At 39.2% G+C, this 13662-nt stretch overlaps 2 protein-coding genes and 1 long non-coding RNA gene across 6 annotated transcripts; 1 reads left to right on the forward strand and 2 right to left on the reverse strand.

The window, feature by feature from the left end:
- Positions 1–1874: 1874 nt before the first annotated feature.
- Positions 1875–7330, forward strand: LOC112275476 (galacturonokinase). 4 transcript variants are annotated; one of them, XM_024505823.3, is made up of 15 exons: positions 1875–2247; positions 2423–2536; positions 2671–2838; positions 3170–3213; positions 3424–3568; positions 3947–4012; positions 4204–4394; positions 4582–4681; positions 4857–5017; positions 5160–5200; positions 5525–5553; positions 5801–5870; positions 6066–6155; positions 6593–6706; positions 6946–7330. In XM_024505823.3, the coding sequence occupies exons 3-15, from the start codon at positions 2830–2832 to the stop codon at positions 7068–7070; spliced, it is 1185 nt and encodes a 394-aa protein (XP_024361591.1). In that variant the 5' UTR covers positions 1875–2247; positions 2423–2536; positions 2671–2829; the 3' UTR covers positions 7071–7330. The 4 variants fall into 4 exon arrangements, with proteins under 4 accessions (XP_024361591.1, XP_090102522.1, XP_024361590.1 ...); XM_090246396.1 differs by having other exon boundaries at positions 4204–4283; XM_024505822.3 differs by having other exon boundaries at positions 1901–2247; positions 2671–2742; positions 4204–4283.
- A 2119-nt stretch (positions 7331–9449) lies between these two features.
- LOC112275634 (xyloglucan endotransglucosylase protein 7) lies at positions 9450–11293 on the reverse strand. Its single transcript, XM_024506174.3, has 4 exons — positions 11097–11293; positions 10760–10948; positions 10424–10527; positions 9450–10328 (listed from the first exon to the last, which is right to left on the reverse strand). The coding sequence occupies exons 2-4, from the start codon at positions 10935–10937 to the stop codon at positions 9723–9725; spliced, it is 888 nt and encodes a 295-aa protein (XP_024361942.1). The 5' UTR covers positions 10938–10948; positions 11097–11293; the 3' UTR covers positions 9450–9722.
- A 1690-nt stretch (positions 11294–12983) lies between these two features.
- Positions 12984–13357, reverse strand: LOC149986529 (uncharacterized). Its single transcript, XR_016500183.1, has 2 exons — positions 13220–13357; positions 12984–13081 (listed from the first exon to the last, which is right to left on the reverse strand). It is a non-coding gene; the product is annotated as an uncharacterized LOC149986529 (long non-coding RNA).
- Between the last annotated feature and the right edge of the window lie 305 nt (positions 13358–13662).

Below are 13662 nucleotides of genomic sequence, written 5' to 3' on the forward strand. Positions count from 1 at the left end.
TGAATCTTTTTTATCAAAGGTATAAACCAAGAGAGAGCATTCTTAAAAAAATTACACCTATGAATCCTACTTCGTTAAATCTATTAGGATATTGAAAAAGATGCAACCTTAGATAGAGCTTAATTTATTGTAAAAATCCTTTAAATTTTGATCTTGTTCTATCATACTTCTTGGGCATATTTATCTTTGCCTCTCTCATGTTTGGAGTAGCAAGCCTTCTTAGATTTAATTGTGACCTTGATTTACTTGCTTTTATCAATTATACAACTTTTTGGTATAAATTTTGAACTTTATTATTGACTTCTTTCATAAGTGTTGGAATACTACCTCCATAGTTGGCATTAGAGATACATAAGATTTTTATCCTTAGAGTATTGACAAGCTTGTGAAGATTTGTAATAGTTGCAAATCTATTCTCACTTTCACTAAGAGTAGTATCTATAATTTTTCCTTCTTTAGATAATTCAAACAAATCTAAAAGTCAAAATATATGAAGATAATTTATAATCTCTAATATCAAATGAAAGTTTCTACAAAAAAGAATAGTCCACTCTCTTTAAGGAAAGTAATCAGTATTAGGAAACTAAAAGTGAATTTAAAGGTGGATAATTTGCAACCTTTAAAATACAACAATAGAAGTGGAGTAATCTACTCATTTCTAACACAAATCAAGGACAACAAATTAGCACTCTTATTAAATTATCAAAGACATGAATCCTAGAGAAGTAAAAGATCAATACAGTCTTGTATTACTTGAAAATATTAAAGAATCACTCAAATATTATATAATATTAAACTAGAATAACTATTGCCAAAGATAATAAGACTAAAAAATCTTGAAACAAGCCTAAAGACTACAAAGGCATTAAAAAGAATAAAAAAACCTTTAATCTTGTCTTTATATATACTATCCAACTAAGAGCTATATAATGACGTCCTATAAGACCTCCAACACATGTCCAATTTGTGAGACATGTGTCTTAACTTACAAGGCAAGTTTCTTATATGCATGCCATATTATAAGCTGTATTACAAACTATCCACATGTGTGACACATGGCTAATTTGTTGACCATGTTTCTAACCTACCAATCAATTATAAATATGTATAAAGATAAATATGTGTTTATGAAGCTTCTAAAAAGCTTTGCGACAAAATAATATCAAATTTGCCTATATTTACCTTTTACCCAATACTTTTTATTTAGATAAATATTTATGTCTATGATAGATGAATGTGGTTGATTTCCATTGGTTTTGAATCCAATAGTGGAAAAATAAATATGAATATAGATGTTATTTTGTTTTCATGATGGTTAGGATGATTGGACCAATTTTGAAAAAGCTTAGATAAATTTAGTAAAAGCTTGGATCTAGTTAATAGCTTGGAGCTTGGGTCTCGTAAAACAAAATATTATATATCATGAAAATTAAATTTTGTTAGTTTAAATGATTTAAATGATTTTGTATGTTGCAAATAAACATAGATTGTTTATTTATTTTGTTACAATTTCCAAGATAGTGTAAACACATTCTCACTCTTTATACCAAATTTTGATATTTCAATAATTTTTACATAAAAGAAGACATATACACATATATATACGCTTGCATGAAATGTAATATAAAAAAAGTGTCACAAAATTTTTTTCATGTAAAAAATATTGAAACATTCCATTTCTTGAAGGTTGTATTTCCATTTCCATATATTTATCACTATCCTTGACTCTAGAACAATTTATGTCGATAACGCAGACGCGCGTCAGAGGCGCAGGAAATAAACCACTCTTGACGCCAACGCAAACGCGCGACAGAGTGGCAACGCGAGTGGCGCTGGAAAGTGAGTGCCGGGCGATGATTTTCTATCGTCACATTCACAGCCCAATTTCCACTGACAATCGCTGAATGTATTGATCGCACGAAGACTCAGAATTCCACATGTATGTATTTTACAATTATTTTGGGGTCACGGCTTTCCGTCCCTCCGGAGAACTGTTGCAAATCCTGCGTGTGTCTCTCCATTTTCATGTCCCCATATGCCGGAGGTTGAGTCCTACTTGCATGGTGGACGTGATTTCAACGAGGAATTTCTGGACTTCAGAAGGGTTTGGAAGTTTTGTGTGACCGAGGCATTCTGCGTGCTTTATACAGGGAGTTGTTGGGCTTTTAGTTCGAAGTGGATTGTGGATTCTTCATTGGGAGGCCAAGTGGAGCTGCGATGGCGTCGTCGTGGCCGTCTCCTTCACTGGTAAAGATACCGCGTTAGAATTTGTGTGCATTTTTTTAGATTGGTGAGGAGCTTGGGACGTGTGTTGGTTGTGAATAGAACATTTGCGTTATAGATTTATGTATGCTTATGATGCTTGTTGGTTTATAAATTGGGGATGATTGTTTTTGTCTTCTGCGCTTGGCATGAGTTTTAGTTGGCGAAGGTGAAGAAGGAAGTGGCATCCATGGCAACAGCCGAAGACAAGGATGTGAGGGTAGCAGTGTCGCCCTATCGCATATGTCCCTTAGGTGCCCACATTGATCACCAGGCATGACTCACCCCTGTAATGCAACTATCTGGCTGTACTTCCCGAATTACACCACTGACATTAATTATTGACATAAGCATTGTTGCATTCGAATTCTGTAATGAAGCATACATGGAACTTGGCTATGGTTTCAGGGTGGTTCTGTGACAGCCATGGCAATAAGTCAAGGTGTTCTGCTGGGATTTGTACCCTCTGGAAATCTGGAGGTGATACTCATACGCTCCCACAATCAATTGATTACTTCTTCATGCATCAGTTTCTAGTCACCGAAGCATAGAATTCTCAGCCATACGATGGTCAATGTAAGTTCAAGTAACAAAATCAAGGTTTTGATACTTGCACTTCTTAAATCGTGATTTGGGTGATGTGTTTTAAGTTAGTTGGTGCGGAAACATCTGGACGACTGCTATAGGGTTCCAGAGCACTTTTCAGTATTTGGTGCTTTCCTTTTACTCACTTAGCTGGCCCTGCAGACCACTAAGTTTTGCGTCTTTGCTCCTACCTGTTTAATTCATGTCTTGCCTTCTGAAAATATGTACTTGATTTGTTATGACATAATTCCTGAATGAGCTAAACAGCGGTTGGCCAATATTCAGCTAAACTAATGTATGGGTGGATCCTTTATGGTCACAGATGCGCCTTCTGTCTGGTCAATTTTTTGGGGAAGTCCGATTCAGGTGCGCAAAATCGCATGACGTTACACTTGTTCTGCCCATCGTGCCTTCTCATTAACGACATTAATTTCTTTCTAGAACGGTCTTCTTCGTGTTACTGAGGCCATATTTTGTACTGGTGTTAATATGCGTCCCTTATTTCCGAAGATGGTGATGGTACTGAATTTGAACATCAGTGTTAAACATGCTTGTAGAATCCGGTTTTTATTGCAGTCTTGACAGCGTTCCCCCAAAGAAGTACAATGATGGGGCTTCTAACATTAAAACCGACGAGTACTCTATGGAAGAAGGTGCATGGGGCAACTTTTCTCGGGGTGCGGTTCTAGCCCTTCAAAAGAAAGGGTACAAACTATCTCAGGTTAGACCTGTACCGTTGTCAATTCAACAAAATTCGGTGCTGTAACCATGGTGTTTGAAGATGAGGCTTCTAGAATTCATCTTCTGAAGAATTCACCCTGTGGTTTTGCAATACGACTTATGTGGACATATTAATGATGGGTTTATATGCTTTGTATACTAGTATTATTCTTCGATTCGATCATGCAAGTAGCCATAAAGAACTGATAAAATGATGCTCTTTTCTAACTTAGTTTCCTACTTTGAGTCAGAAGCGCACTAGGTCAACTGCCTCATTTCGACTTTGTTGAGCCTTTTGAGCATGTTGATGAGAAAATGGCGATGCTTCTGAATGTTTAGGGTGAGTTCCTTATCTGATGTTTCAGTTAACGTATGGCAGGGGATTACAGGATTTTTGGAAGGATCGGCAGGGTTTGAAGGATGTGGTGTCAGTTCCTCAGCTGCTGTGAGTCTTTAGATATTGCTCTCCTCAATATCTTAGTGGTTTCTATTTTCCTTTTGTTTTAATTTTAATTTTAATTTTATTTACTGTAATTGATTTTTGCGACAATCATGACACCAAAAAAGATGGTACACATTACGTTTCAAACTCGGAAGGCCTGTCAGCATTCGATTGCACTAATTTATGTCCTGCAGGTTGGAGTTGCTTTCTTACTAGCTCTGGAAAGTGCAAACGGACTGAAAGTCACTGCAGAGGATAACATTGAGCTGGACAGGTTGTTCCTCTCCTGCTTGGATTCTGGGCTTACCATCGATTTGAAATGTGTAATCCTTCAGAACGGTTTATGGCTCGACTTCAAAATGACATTGAAACTTATCAAAATTAGGTGTCCTCGACAAGCCACGTGTTGCTGTATTCGAAGTTGCGAATTGTGTGAACTATTGTGAATATCTTTAGTGCATGATTTTTGTCTGCTTACTGGCGAAGTTAACAAGCTGTAGAACTATGGAAGTGGCGGTCAGTGTGTTGGATCATCCTTTTTGCGGGACTAATTATCCAGTTGTGTGTAGTAGATTGATTGAAAATGAGTATCTGGGCCTGAAGAATGGAATATTAGACCAATCAGCAATATTGTTGTCACAGCGCCACTCTCTCACTGCCATTCATTGCGAGGTTTTGCGAACCTACTTTCGCTTTTATCTTTTCCCAGCTTCTGTTTTTTGCTACATAAATCCCATAACATTGTAATGTTTAGTCACGAAATTTTAAAATGGCTCCCTTCAATCGTTTTTTCAAGAGCTCCTTTCTCCATTTCCATGACAAAATGGATACTTCTGTCAATTACCAGAGAAGAATGTACGAGTTGGTTCAACCACCGTGGTATGGGAAGAATGAGGGTGATTACAAGATTCTTCTGGCTTTCTCTGGCCTACAGCATGCGCTTTCAAGTAAACCAGGGTACAATTTACGAGTAGCTGAGTGTCAAGAGGCCGCAACAGTTCTGCTTAGGTACTTCACTAGCATGATAAACTTTCAACCATTTTTTATTCAAATAAGCCCGTATAGAGGAATAGAGATGGAATGCACTGCAGCTAGATTCGGTTTAAAATGCAATCGTCGAACTTGACTCACTCAGGTAAATGTGCTCCAGAGCTGTTGGTCGAGGAGATTGTGAACCTCTGCTATGCAATGGTAAGTGTCTTTCAATGGTATTTAATGGTCTTGAATAGTTTAAAAGTATGTCTTTTTAATATATGGTCTGAACTAAACTTGATGTACAAATTGATCTCCTCGTCTTTCATGATACGTATTACTTCACGTTTCCTGCCCTGCGATCAGTGTGATGTCCCGTACGGTTAAATATAATATATTTGCATCTCAGACAACTTCATGCTGAGAAATATGTGGTTGAACATATAGAAGACCTGAGCTTCTAATTTATTTCTCTATGCTACACCTTCTAAAATGTCAATGATTGCATTGTGTGCAATAAATCGGCATGCACCGTATTTTCAGTTTCTGTGGACGAGTACGAAGCTCATAAAGTAAGATCCTCGTGACCAAGCTCGTGTTCGATCATAAGGTCTCGTATTCTCGGAGCACTGAAGAACAGTTTGTGAAATGGTTATCTGTAGCGTGCATACAAAACTCCTACACAATGTGTACGTTCTGCTTTCGTCACAGTGTTAAATTAGCACCCCATTCGGTCTCTAATATGACTTCCGTTGGTCTTAGTTGTGGAGAAGGGGTTGTTGCCCTGCTAAACGATACGTTCCTATGTGTGTGCGGCAGGATTTGTTGGAAGGAGAACTTGCCAAGCGAGCTTTACACTTCTTTTCTGAGAACGCTAGAGTATTTGCAGGTAATTTTTTCGGCATCAAAGCTAGAGGCATCTATCATGCATCAACTTTATCATCGCTCTTTTATTGTGTTTTATATTAGACAATAGATTGCGTAATGTCTTCTGGAAGTCAGGCTTGTAACTATTGATGTAATTATTGTCCCATACGGTGGTGTAATTTTCTCCTTCGCCGATGATCTACTCGTCTTGGGACAGGGATTGATGCTTGGTCTCAAGGAAACCTACCTGAATTTGGTCGGCTGATATCACAATCAGGCTTGAGTTCAATCCATAATTATGAATGTGGTAAGTGACTGCTTACTATAGAATGTCCATTGAGTGTGTCGCTATTGCACTAGTGTTGAAATTGACTCTAGATGTGAACATTCGTGTAGGAAGCGCTGGAGCTTTTGTTTTTACATTTGGCTGAATGATGCGATCTGAACTAATAGCAGTTACAATCTATTTCCTAATTTCAACTTTGACTATGTTCATGAAAAGCTGGGAGCACACTTAAGAGTGAGAGCAATGTAAACCTAGGCTGGTGTCTTGTGATAGAACAAGCGTCAACGATGATAGTTTTTCCAGCTTGAAGAAGCAGAATTTTATCATATGCGATGAAATGCACATTTCACAAATGTGGTGTGAGAAATCGTCAGAGTTAAAGTTTGCGTTTGTAAAACATTAGTGCTCTTTGAACTCAATTTTGTGCTGGGGCCACCTGAATGCTCCTTCGATTTCAGGTTGCGAACCATTGGTGCAGTTACGTGACATCCTTGCACAGGCTCCTGGGGTGTATGGTGCACGTTTCAGTGGAGCTGGTTTTCGAGGGTGCTGTGTGGCACTTGTGGCAACAGGTTGAGTCTCTGATAGCGATTCCACTTCCTTTACCTACTATCTGAACATATATACTGTAATACCAGTTAGAGAAACATAATGAATGTGTCATTCATGCTTGTAATTTATGACTTAGATGGGATAAACGTCTCGTTCTGGACGGAACTTGCCATCCCCAGTCGCAACAAAGTGCTTAGTTTACCCCAGTTTTAGAGTGGTTTTATAGCAGTGTCGAGATTTACCAACACTTTGGCAGCAGATTTGGCAGGGGAAGCTGAAAAGTATGTGCGTGCTAAGTATCTCAATGCTCAACCTGATCTTGCGAAGCGACTCACCACAGCCACCTTCGTCTGCGATTCAGCTGATCACGCGCATGTTGTGTGAATTGAAACGGACCATGTTTGCATAATTCCTTCTGGGGCCTTGAACGGGAGCAGTAACATAGCCCACAAAGAGAAGAGTGCCCATGCTGAACATGAAAATGGAGTTTGATGATGAATTTTCTGTTCGTTCACCCTATTGCCAATTACACAAAACCCTTGCATGCAGATTGGAACGGAAGTATGGTAGAAAGGAAAATACTCAGTTTCAACATTGAAAATGTAAAATTCCTTTCACATATTGAAACCAACTTTCATGGGTCATCTATGGTTTTAAATTGTGAATCCACATTAGATTGTTATGTTGACAGAATAGTTGGGATTTTTTTGCACAACAATGAAGGGTTTTTGAATCCTGTATTAGGTTGATAGATTCTAAGGTTGTCTGATCGAGTTATGACGTTCAAGTCTTTTGCAAAACCAATCAGTCATAAAAACACATGCTTGGTTAAGATATGTAGATACTTTAAAACTTCTTTACTTTCAGAAACTTTAAATTTATTTCTTTTTCTTTAGTAGATGGATTCTTTATTTCATATGCTTTGTCCCAAAGAAAAACCTAAATCTGAAAATCTATGATTTAAACGAATGATGATGTGCATGAATAAGTACAACAAACAAATAAAACATTGTAATTTGAAAAACCTTTCACAATGTTTTATAAAACTTTCATAAAGTTTCTATCTAAGTGTTTTATAATCTCTTGATCTTCTCAACTCTTTTAAGAGATTTTATAGAAAGTTTCTTAAATTTCATGGAGATTTCTGTTGAAGTCTCTGTATTACCAAGGTGTTATAATATAAACGAAGGCAAGGCAAGAGGCACCTCTTCTCACCACCACTTGTAGAACAATCTTTAGTTTGTAATTCTATTAATTGCTTTAGTAATTGATTTTTTAAAATATTTTTATCAAATTTATTAAGCATAATTTATTTACTTATAAATAATTCTATTTTTATCAATAGCATAATATTAGATCAATAGGATTTTTAGATTTCTTCTAATTTATACAAAATGTTTTAAAGGCATTAATACGGTGCAGAATTGAGTCTATTACATCTACATTGACTTTTGAATAGAATTAATTATGTTTTAATTTAAACATAAAAAAATGTACTTAAACAAAGATTTTAAAGAAAAGATTTAAAGAAATTATCTGTTAATGATCATCTTATTATTTATAAAAAATTAAAAATACATGTTTATTTTTTACTGAAATATTTAATATATGACACTGTGTGGTTTTTGATGAAGAAATTGAGCATGTCATAGTTATCTAGAATGTGCTCTTGGAAGTCACTAAAGAACTCCAAATGCATTGAAATTGATAACAAAGAATAACACCAAGTTGCAAAATTGCAATCGACGATGCAATAAAAACTAGTTTAGATAGACAAAAATTTGCATAATGCAGCAGTGTAATTGAGGCCTATAACCAATTGAATTTCACCAACTCATCATAGGTAAATGCAAACAATTATCACATATACACAACATGTAAACATATATAGAAGCACTTTGATCCACTTTAATCAATCTAAATTTGCGATGCTATGAATATTTTCATACAACTCAATGCAATCACAAAAAAGAGTAATCTGTTTATAATACTGAACCTGATATATGCACAGTGATCCAGTGATTGATTTGGATGAAAAAAGTTCATTTGATAGATTCATTAATATTATTATTAGTAGTAGTAGTATTATCATATTATTTCTTTTGTTCCTATCAGTAATTTTTATGGAAAAGTACTTTGGACAAGTTAGATGATTTGTTCTATTATATTGCATTAAAAAAAATAATAATAATAAAATAAATTACAAATATTCAAGTTTTCTGAGATGAATTATGCTGATTGGATAATGAGGAATTGGAATTAAGACAAAACTTCCATTTCCGTCCTTCAATAGTAACAGAATATTCCATACTATTTAAAAACCGATTACACAATTCATATGGCACTGATTTCAATTACTAATTACACTCTTTTCTGTATAGATCTTTAAGGTTACTTCATCTCCTTTCAACTGTTATCATTCACCAATACTATTCTGCGTTCTGTTATACTACCGTATAACTCCTGCACTGTTGACAAGTGCTTCAGCGACTCCAACTTTAATCTTTGGCGTGTCCTTCAATTCAATTTAGACTTAAGTATTTTTATAGACCGACACCATCAGCTCAGTACACTCATAGTGCGTACCTATATAAATCATTCCCCACCACGAACTTGTTCCATACTTCTGCCATACATTAGCGACGGCGACATGGACACAACTCATTCCCTCTCCGCTACAACATTCCCCACTCCGCCAACATTCATGCACGCCAACAGCCTCACATTCGAACGCCACGCAACAAAACCTCACACGGACAACAATTCCTACAAAATCCTGCTTCGGTTCAGAAGCTTCATTTATTCAATCATACATTGACAGAGAGATCGTTCATCACGCTTTCCGCACCCTTCTGCTGTATCCCGGACGGTCAGTCCCCTCCCTGTGATAAGCATACTCACATAGCTGACGACCAATTCATCGTCTCCTACGTTCAAAGAATCGTCCTCCTAAACCAATCCCACTTACACCCTTCCCCCCACTCTCCCAACCAATGCCTCTCCCACCCGCCCCCTCCTAATCCCACTTCTATGTGTCTACAACACATTGTACGCACACTCCCGAGGTGCCACAGGATACCGCTTTCGGTCGTCGCAGTAATTGTAATGCAAGTACTTCGCCTTCACCTCCCGCAGCTGCCGAGTCTTCGTCTGCCCCATCTTCTGCACGTGATCCCCGGGCGCCGCCGCGAAACTCGTCTGACATTTCTCGATGCTCGCCGCGTCACCATTCTTCGCCACGCATCCCGCCAGCTTGAACCTGTCGTACGTCGTCACAAATGGAGCCGACGCCCAGTCCAACTTCACACGCCCTCCGTCCGTCGCCCAGCTGCTCCCATCCCACACGCTCAGGTACACTCCCATTGCACATTTCTTCGGATATTTGAACCCCGGAATCTCATTCTCCAGGTTCTTGAACATCCGAACCGGCATGCTGTCGATGTAGAACACCAGCAGGTCCTTGTTCCACTGGAAGTTGTAGAAGTGTGCCTCCTTCCTCGGGTCGAACCACAGCCGAATTTGCTGCTCCCGCCCGCCCACGCCATCCACGAAGATATTCGTGTGCAACAGGTAAGGCATCCCCGGCTTGTTCCCCAGAAACTCGAAGTCGAACTCGCAGTGCTTAGGTCCCGACGATGCCATCTGCACCAACCCGACCACTCACTGCTCAGCACCTCCACAACTTCCCCCCAACTCTCGCAATCTCCACATTACCCAACTCACCACCACCCACTCACATAGAATGTCGACACCACGCCCGCTGAATCTCCAGGCGGCATCTTGATGTACGCCCCATTCGCAGCGTACGTGTACTGCAGAGGCGATGCCATACCAGTGTAACCTGTTCACAACAACCGTCACCACATCCTTGCTCATCAGTAACACCGCAACCATTCTCGCCGCAACCGCAAACTTCACTCTACCCCCCCCCCCTCCCGCAAACACCACTACAACCACGCCTCCCAACATCCCACTCGTTTCCGCGCAGCTACCGTATCCCTGCCCGCGCCCCGCAACACCCAATTCTCATTTCTCAATTCTCAATCACCGCCGGACAATTCACGAGTACTCACTAGCTTTGGGGTCTTTCAGTATCAGTTTCACTCCGGTTCTATTTGGATACATCTCCGTCTGCTGGGGCGACCACTGTTTGAAGTCCTTGATACTGTCCGCTCGAGCGGCCACCCCCGCCACCAGCCACAACATCACCGCCGCTGCCACCCATCCGGAACTGCCCCGGACTGATCCCATTTGTGCGGAACCTGCGGTTGCACACACACCACATTACTATCCGCCACATCACTGCTGCACATGTGACTCCCACCTCCCGAGAGTGCTCACTCATCCCTTTCAAAAACTTAGCCTGCACAACCACACACACAACCCCAAACACTGCCTCAGCTGTCCCACCTGAAACCACTCAGCCGGCCGAGTGAGACACTAAACACCACAGATGCGCTGATTATCCTGCGATTAATATCCCTACTCTTTCACGACGTACACCGGAACGAATCGCTGCTCAACCAGATCGGGTCCGTGTGGTCTTCTAGACCATGTGTCTGGACCTCGACTTACTGCAACGCACAAGCTGCACTGTTTGCAGCTGAATGCCTGCTTCACTCCATCATCGTGCGTGTCCAGCGAACTACATAGTGCCAGAAGCTTGTGCAACTTGCGAGGATAGTGCAGGACATGGGTTGGATGCGCACCATCTACACTTCAAAGCGCGGCAAAAAGGATCCTGAATTTCAGCGAACACGTCACATGACCCCATGAGAATTCATCCTGCCGGACCTGATTCGTCGAAGCCACAGCGAAGTTTGATGGAACACAGTGCTTGTGAACTGGAAAGAGCTGGATGTGTGTAAATCCAGCCTCACCTCCATCTGCATCATTGTCATCTTGTGAAGTGCAGCTCTGGATTGATGGATTTTTGCAGCCATGGAGTTGTTTAATGCTGGTTGGATTCATGATCCAAGGGGCTGGTTTGAAGGGCGTTGCGGTTTCAAGTGTATGGGTAATTTGGGTGGATACTAGGTCTTTATATGGAGTTAGAGTAGTTGTCGTGTTTGATAACTGTCCACTGCAGTTTGTGTTTGCATTGAAGTTGGGTGGAGGCGGTGTGGCGGCCTGTTTGTTTAATTCACATCTGGGTTGTGAAACGTTTGCCTTGTCGATGGTAAAGCTATGGTTTCATTTGAGTTTTCTGTGCATCGTTGTAGGAAGAATATTGGATAAATTTGAATTGTGCTCTCAACTTATGAACTTGTATCTAGAGCCATGTGTTTGGAATGTATGTGTTATCGAATTTGCTTACAAATACAGCTACTGTGTATTCAATCCATACTTGTGGATGTATTTGGTATATTTTAAGAATTGGTTTTTTTTCGTGTAATCATTAAATTACTGAGAGCTTCATACATGACAATTTCTGTAATATATTACGAAAACAATATAGTTGGGATGGAAATTTGAAACTATAATATTGAGTTCATTTAGAGAAGTTTCTATTAGTCTGTTTCATGAAATCTTTCACTTGAAAATTATCTGAGTAAATCGTAACGAAGTGCTTAGGTGCTGTCATAATGAATCGTGTTCTTCAGTTTTGTATTATCCATCGAGGTGCATGTGTACAGTGTTCATTACTGCTATATTCTTTCCTTTTTTTTTTTTCTTTTTTTTTCTTTTATTAATTCAAACACACAAACACAAATAATGATATTCAATGAGCCAAATAAAATTTACTATTATTATTATTTTCTTATTGATCTTATTATTTTTTCTAACATACTTTCAGCTGTATACTGTATACCGCTACTAGGTTTTTTTTTTTTTTTAATTATATTTCTGACCTATTAAATTAATCTGAATGCTTTTTTTTTAAAGATAATACGTTCCAATGATTATCAATTACTTGTTTTCATTCAGTTTTTTCATTAATATTTTAGACATTTTCATGTAAAAAATTACAATCTTTGATATTGTAATTCTCAGTCAGTTCTTTATTATTAAGAGTTGCATGTGAGTTAGTGTTATATATATATATATATGTGTGTGTGTGTGTGTGTGTGAGAGAGTATATATATACTTGTTCAATAAGTACCACAACGACACTATCAAACCTGAATTATAAGCATCCACAACCCTACAGAACAATAAAAACAAAAACAAAAATCACTCATAGTACATATTAGCAATGCATTGCCACTTTTAGAACCCACAATATCTTTGGAACCCAATCCTAGTAGTGGACCGAGCACAATCAATTTTTATCCACAAGTACTCAATTAAAAATAGTGTTTTAAAAAGAATTTCGGAGCAAACACACATCGAAAATACAGGGCATGAGATGTCATCAAGTTCACAAAGTATATCCTCCTTGGTACAATATTAGCCTACATTAAAAACATGTTAATTAAAACATGTCAGAGCAACAAATTCAATGAGACGATACAGCATCATTCGTTCAACCACGAAGAACTGACAAATCATCTAAAAGATTCATCCCCACGATGGGTGCATAAAAAACTCACTTTCGGTTGTAACTTGCTCCCGATATGCTTCCCCGCTGTGGAGATTGCGAACGCTTCAGCGGATGCACTTCGGCCACAAGTCGGGATGGCACTGAGAAGTTGGTTGCCGATCATCGAAAGCAATCCATGGGACCAACCAGCGCGACGCTCAAGTCTCCGCAGGCTCCTCGGTGTCGCAGGCGTCACGAGCAGTGGTGACTTTGATCACCAGCTTTTCCTCAAAGCGATCAGTGTTAAGACCGTGGTGACATGCTCGGGGGCGTATGCTGCCAGGATGGACGCATCCTATTCTTACAAGCGTGAGCCTCATGCGCTCCCAACGTCGCCTAAAGAAGAATGAGGAGGCTTGAGTGCTGTTCAAATTGAGTGGATGGGAGTGAGAATGGTCTGCACTGGTGCCGGTCCTTTCAGGTTATTAATGGTATGATTTTAAGAGAAGTACT

Source organism: Physcomitrium patens, chromosome 23, assembly GCF_059467195.1.
Source record: "Physcomitrium patens ecotype Gransden chromosome 23, ASM5946719v1, whole genome shotgun sequence".
In the NCBI taxonomy this organism is placed as follows: Eukaryota; Viridiplantae; Streptophyta; class Bryopsida; order Funariales; family Funariaceae; genus Physcomitrium; species Physcomitrium patens.